This window comes from Oncorhynchus gorbuscha, linkage group LG21 (assembly GCF_021184085.1).
Source record: "Oncorhynchus gorbuscha isolate QuinsamMale2020 ecotype Even-year linkage group LG21, OgorEven_v1.0, whole genome shotgun sequence".
NCBI lineage: Eukaryota > Metazoa > Chordata > Actinopteri > Salmoniformes > Salmonidae > Oncorhynchus > Oncorhynchus gorbuscha.
The window spans coordinates 56,738,393-56,745,774 of record NC_060193.1 but is presented as its reverse complement, the minus strand read 5'-3'; the positions used below and the strand labels follow the sequence as shown (position 1 = coordinate 56,745,774).

The 7,382-nt window shown below is 42.7% G+C and overlaps 1 protein-coding gene across 1 annotated transcript in view; it reads left to right on the top strand.

Annotated features, from left to right (window-relative positions):
• Window positions 1–3,309: 3,309 nt before the first annotated feature.
• The window catches only part of LOC124008120 (rho GTPase-activating protein 20-like), a 25,061-nt gene continuing 20,988 nt past the window's right edge, over window positions 3,310–7,382 (top strand). The window contains 1 exon segment of the mRNA XM_046319117.1: window positions 3,310–3,815. Coding sequence (XP_046175073.1) covers window positions 3,720–3,815 — 96 coding nt within the window. The 5' untranslated portion in view covers window positions 3,310–3,719.

The window sequence follows — 7,382 nt, the reverse complement described above, 5'->3', positions numbered from 1 at the left end:
AATCAATAAAGATTCAACCACAAAGTTGACGCATCATGAAATATAACACAAATATTTCTGAAGATAATAAACAGGTTGTCCCACTTCTAAACTAATCCTCGACCAGCTGTGGGGTGGTTTGATTTGGCCCTATTTGGTCAATGCCTCCTAATAATCTCCAGTCATTTATCAATCAATAAGAACTGAATTTGAACTAGTACTGGCCGCTTAACATTTGTCTGGGTGACTTTTGTCAGAACCGGTAGTTTCCTCTGTTCCCTGTGTTTCCAGGGCAGATCTGGGTCTGTGTTTGTTGTCATAGGCTGTGATAATCGCTCCTCAGGCTGCCACCAGTACAAACTAAATGAAGGCGTCTGAAATGAAGTCCAACTAAAAGGAAGGCCTCTGACAGTTGTGGCCAGAAACATTGTTTTAAATTAAATGAATGTAAGCCGGCATTGTTCGTGTGCCAATGGTGGAAATGTCAGATTAATTTCAGAGAGAAATGGGTCAAGAAAACAGAGAGAGGAGCTGGAGGGTATAGGACTCTTTTATTACTAGTTTTCAGAGTGGAAATATGTAGGAGAAAAATTCCCTGAGGTCTATCATCTAGTTTTCAAAGGGGCCAGAGACCGTAATAGATGACATAGGCCTGCTAGCAGAAAACAATAGACCCTAGATATGATCACTGGGAGGGTAAATAAAAATATAGCTAGCAGACGTGATACACATTACAAAGGAATAACATGTAGACCTATCTGAAACACTACAGAAAAAAGTACTACAATTGTTGCATACAACAAACATAATCAAATGTTGCCATAAAAAGACTTACTGTAGCACTTCATTCTCAAGTATTGATGAGAATGAACCTTTGGGGATGCATTGAAACACGATCTTGATGACAATCCAATGTCCCAGTTTTATTTGACAGTCTTTCAGCATCAGTGGCAATTGAGGAATACTGTCAGTAGAACAATGGTCAATTGGTTGATTCAGGGTTCTCTGACTATGATGGAGGGTATCCACAGCTTTTTCAAGCCATTCTTGGGCAGCTATAAAGAGACACGTGAGCCACTAGATTATGGCTATCAGGATGGCAATCGCTGCCACGGGACAAACAGTGTGGATACCAAAGGACAGACTGTATGTGATCGTATCTGATCACATCTGTATGAACCCACTCTAAACCAGAACCAGAACAGAGCTCGAACCGAGGTCATTCAGCTCACATCTCTGGCCCAGTCCAAAAACTTCACTTTGTATATTATCTGTACAGATGATCTATTGCCTTTACAGCGCTGACATAGCAGAGTAAGCTTTCCATAAACAGATATTTGTGTGCGTGTGTGTGTGTGTGTGTGTGTGTGTGTGTGTGTGTGTGTGTGTGTGTGTGTGTGTGTGTGTGTGTGTGTGTGTGTGTGTGTGTGTGTGTGTGTGTGTGTGTGTGTGTGTGTGTGTGTGAGAGAGAGAGAGAGAGAGAGAGAGAGAGAGAGAGAGAGAGAGAGAGAGAGAGAGAGAGAGAGAGAGAGAGAGAGAGAGAGAGAGAGAGAGAGAGAGAGAGAGAGAGAGAGAGAGAGAGAGAGAGAGAGAGAGAGAGAGAGAGAGAGAGAGAGAGAGAGAGAGAGAGAGAGAGAGAGAGAGAGAGAGAGAGAGGGAGAGAGAGTTTGTCTACTGTTGGATTGAAGGGAGGGAATCTACACACTTCATAAATATTTATCTCACACATCAGTCTCTCATTTATTGGCAATAAACATCTCCTGCCTCTGACGTCTGCAGCTCATACAGGCTACGGAGGGCAGGAAGGCACATCCAGTGGTAGGAGTAACTGTAGATGTATTCTAACCATGTCTGTTACATTGGTGTGGAACAGTGAATATGACAATGAGAATATAGTACTTTAATGTCATTGGATGGCGCCAACCTTTTGCATTTGTAATTTTCAGTCAATTGTAGTTCTCAGTTTTCAGCCATGTTTTACGTGACCCTGTGTTGCTAGTTGCTGCAGGTGAAGAGGAGAGGTGATGTCCTCAGGACCTTGCATAGCGAACAGACACACGCCTCTCTGCCTTTTTCTGTCTGGAACATTGGCTCATTCGGGAAGCTGATTAAATCGATGGGACGAGGGTCGGGCCAACCACTGGAGGAAGAAATGCTGTGCTGGGATGAACATGGAGAGAGGGAGGAGGAGATGAAGGAAGAGAAAAACACAGAAAGAGGTGGAGGGACGGACGGGAAGTATAGGGCTGTTGGCAGAAGGGAAAGAGGCATGGACAGAAAGAGTGTGGAGAGTTGAGGGAGAGAGGAAGAGGCAGAGTGGGAGAGAAAGATAGGAATGTAGTGTTAGTGATTGTAGTTGTCGGCTCTGAGGGCTCTTCGCCACATGTTTTGGCTGTGCAGGGAGACCAGACGTTCCTTTCTAATGGAACCCTACAGAGCACAGGCGAAAAGCCACTCAAATCCTCTATCTAATGAAATGACATAATGTGTCTGCGTGCCTGAAAAAGAGGGGATGTCAAGAGAAGTTAGGAGGGATGTTACTTTTTCTCTTTTAAATTTCAAACATATTTTTAATTGAGGACTAATTAGGTTCCAGGAAACTGGCCCTCAAGATTAAAGGAGAAAGTGGAAGTTTCAGAGAGACAATAATGAGGGTATGTTGTACTTTCTATGTGTGCTGTTTGCCCAACAGCCCAAGGCATTTCATTATCACTCTCATTCATCTAATCATCTGATTTTCTGAACCACTTTAAATGGGGCTATGATTGTGATTGGTTTGGGGAGCACACACTGTCCTGGTTCTTCTCACTTTAGCCCAGTTTGTGCTCCACTTCTGTCTGATGCTGCAGTAAAATGGATTTTATTACATTCTTTCTTTTTTTGAGTTCCGAGTTCCAAGTTCTACAAAGTTTTGGGTCTCATTTCTTATCTCCTACTCTTATTATGACAGTGGGCACAGCGCCCTCTTGTCTATTACACTGACCACCTGTTAATGAATGTCTATCATGTCTAATTCCTGCTGATCATGATAATAAGAATAGCGTTTTTCACGAACAAGTCTAAACTTCAAAGCTCACCTCAAGTCTTGGAATAATACAACAAGCACATACGATTTTTTTTGTTATAAAGCTTGTAACATAGTCCCCACTCCCATTGAAATGTTACCTGGTCCTTTTTCCCTCAGATATTTCCCTTAAAAAGAACAAACGCTTCTCTACCAGACCTCGTCTGCAGTAGGACCCAGGGGCCACCGAGGCGCCGACTCCACAGGGCTCACGAGCTCGTGTGTAAAGAATTGACACAGCCAATTTGTTTCAGTGTGTAGAGAGCCTGAGTGAGGTGCGTGCATAGAGGACCTATAACTTGTGAAGATGTGCATGGCTTAGACAGTTCGTTTTCAACACCAGACAACTGAACTCTCATTTTCAACCACGACGGGCATAATACCGTATACAGACGGGCATAATACCGTATACAGACGAGCATAATACCGTATACAGACGGGCATAATACCGTATACAGACGGGCATAATACCGTATACAGACGGGCATAATACCGTATACAGACGGGCATAATACCGTATACAGATCCTGTGCGTACTTTATTTATATTTCTTCGCACATGCACAGCGACGCATGGGTGGAATGCTTCTAACGAATAAGGACTTTTATGGAGTTTCATAGCTTTGGGACAGTAGAGCGCGGTTGCAGCTCCCCTTTTCCCACGCAACTCTACCTGGATGGAAACCATGTCACCACAGCAACAGAACGAGCTGAGCCGCAGGACTTCACTCACCGGCGAGTCCAAGACCAGCTCGCAACATGAACACAAGAGGGTAAATTAACGTGATAGGCCAAATCATGTGTTTTTCCGCATTCATTCCCTATTAATGTGTGTGATTGTTATGCTTTTCAAAACAGTGAATATACTTTTTTGGTCAAGGAGCTTATTGCAACTGTGTTATGTTGCGCGCTCTGTGTCCCGTAGCGCACGGGCTCACGGGGATTGCCGGTGCTATGTTCAGACTCATGGTGTTCGCAGGAGGAGGGAGTAAATCTCCGTTAAACCGAACCCTCCGGTTAAGATACTAATCAGAATATCCATAGACAGACCCAGGAATTAGGCCTATGCAACTCAGTTATTTGCTGAAAACAGCACTACTTGTTGCATAGCCATGCGAAAATGTGACATTTCAAAAGCGTTTCAATGCTCTGATACCATTGATCTTATGCAGTATATCAAATATGACATCTTCGTTTGAAACCTTAGGCTTTTACCATATAGCGAACTGTAGGTTATTATAGGACAATGATCAACAGTTGGAATGTATAGATTCCCCCTCCGCAGTCTTCTGAATCAGTAGTTGTGGTGTTTGTGTAAAAGCTGTGGTGTTCTGTAGCCGGGTATTCCAGTCTCTGGCACCACTATAGTGTCTGGCTGCGTGGGGACTGGCAGCCTTTTGCAATAGACTTTACCCACTGCTCTGCTTTGTGTGGAAATATCAGCTATAAGCAAGCCTGCCATTAATACCCTGACTGCTTCAGTAATTGATAGTTTTAATAACTATTTAAATTATCTGTCCAGTCACAAGACCTACAGTGGATTCAGAAAGTATTCAGACCCCTTTACTTTTTCCACGTTTTGTTACATTACAGCCTTATTCTAAAATGTGTTAAATTGTTTCCCCCTCATGAATCTACAAACAATACCCCATAATGACAAAGCAAATGTATAAAAAATATAAATTGGATATATGACATTTACATAAGTATTCAGACCCTTGACTCAGTACTTTGTTGAAGCACCTTTGGCAGTGATTACAGCCTCAAGTCTTCTTGGGTATGACGCTACAAGCTTGGCACACCTGTATTTGTGCAGTTTCTACCATTCTTCTCTGCAGATCCTCTCAAGCTCTGTCAGGTTGGATGGGGAGCGTCGCTGAACATTTATTATCAGGTCTCTTCAGAGATGTTAGATTGGGTTCAAGTCCGGGCTCTGGCTGGGCCCCTCAAGGATATTCAGAGACTTGTCCCGAAGCCACTCCTGCGTTGTCTTGGCTGTGTGCTTAGGGTCTTTGTCCTGTTGGAATGTGAACCTTTGTCCCAGTCTGAGGTCCTGAGCGGTCTGGAGCAGGTTTTCATCAAATATCTCTCTGTACTTTGCTCTTTTCATCTATCCCTCGGTCCTGACTAGTCTCCCAGTGCCTGCTGCTGAAAAACATCCCCACAGCATGATGCTGCCACCCTAACGATAGGGATGGTGCCAGGTTTCCTCCAGACATGACACTTGGCATTCAGGCCAAGAGTTCAATATTGGTTTCATCAGACCAAAGAATCTTGTTTCCTCATGGTCTGAGAGTCTTCAGGTGCCCTTTGGCAAACTCCACGAGGGCTGTCATGTGCCTTTTACTGAGGAGTGGCATCCGTCTGGCCACTCTACCATAAAGACCTGATTGGCAGAGTGCTTCAGAGATAGTTGTCCTTCTGGAAGGTTCTCCCATCTCCACAGAGGAGCTCTGGAGCTCTGTCAGAGTGACCATCGGTTTTTGGTCACCTCCCTGACCAAGGCCCTTTTCCCCTGATTGCTCAGTTTGGCCGGGCGGCCAGCTCTAGGAAGAGTCTCTGTGGTTCTAAACTTCTTCCATTTAAGAATGATGGAAGCCACTGTGTTCATGGGGACCTTCAAAGCTGCAGAAATGTTTTGGTACCCTTCCCCAGGTCTGTGCCTCGACACAATCCGGTTTCAGAGCTCTACGAACAATTCCTTCGAGCTCATAGCTTGGTTTTTGCTCTGACATTCTCTGTCAACTGTGGGACCGTATATAAACAGGTGTGTGCCTTTCCAAATCATGTCCAATCAATTTAATTTACCACAGTTGGACTCTAATCAAGTTGTAGAAACACCTTAAGGATGATCAATGGAAACAGGATGCATCCAAGCTCAATTTCTAGTCTCATAGCAAAGGTTCTGAATACTTATGTAAAAAATATGTTATTTACATAATATATTTCTGTTTTTTGCAAACATTTCTAAAACCTGTTTTCGCTTTGTCACTATGGGGTATTGTGTGTAGATGAGGGGGAAAAAAATCCATTTTAGAATAAGGCTGTAACGTAACATAATGTGGAAAAGGTCAAGGGTTCTGAATACTTTCCAATGCACTGTATATTACTGTGTCATAATAACTGTCATTACTAATGTAGTATAGATGCCTTCCTTATAACCAGTAGTGACAGCCGATGTCATCACAGGATAGGTCCTAACTGTTTAGGTCAGCAGATTTGGCTGCTGGCTAGAAAACCCTGATGGGCTTAACATAAATAAGTGGTTCATTGAGAGAACTTGATTATGCCTAAAGTCATGACCCAAGTCATTATCTGTACAGTTCAGAATAACATGTTATTTAGCTGTTTACTTCGAGATAGAACAGGCAATGTTTACATTGTTGCCCATGTGCCATGTAATAATAATAACCAGCTACTCTGGTAACCAGGGTTGGGGAGTAACAGATTACATGTAATCCGTTACATGGAAGGGATTACAACAAAACGGTAACTGTAATCCGTTAACAGCAACAACAACAAAAATGTAATCAGATTACAGATACTTTTGAAAAACTAGATTACTTTGAGGATTACTTTTAAATTCAGAAAGGGATGTTTGCAAAACAAATCTTTGACTTTTCTCTGTTTTCTCAATGACACTCAGCATTGAAAAAAGACGCAAATGTAAGTTTGTTCCACCTGAGCGAGACTGACCACAAGTCAGAGACCACTAGGATGACACACCAAATGGGTTTGATGGATTGTGGGAAAAGAGCAGGAATAGGTTTTTATAGGTTACAGTCCAAGCTGTGTCTTCCAATGGCGCGACTGCTGTCGGCATCCAAAGCTTATCCAACTTGAATAAACACTTGGAGGTCAGGATGACAGCAGTGGTGTAGTCTACGGCGATACGCATATCACTTATTATTGATATCTACATAGGGCATTGATGTGAATCACACTGCTGCTCTCTCATTTTAGATATCTGCGCCACATCTAAATGGGGATTTGAACCCAGTAATGGTTGAATTCAAGAAGTTTAAGCTGCCTATCAATCATCAGCTATTGTTTTTGAAACCAGTGGACAGCCAGTGAAAGATGTGCTCTTGCAACAGCTACATAGTGCAGTTCCAAACCTATGGAATAAAAGTGGGGATTTTATTGCTCAGTCAAATTCATGCTGGTAAAAATAATAATAATCCATAGGCCTACTGGACACATGCTCAAACTTGCACTTTTGATAGACTTAAAAGTGGCAATCTGTAGTTGCCATTTTTGGACTTATTTTTACATGAATATATATAATTGAATGTTCTTAATATAATGTATTATTATCTGTAGTAGAAAGCGATGGGTTA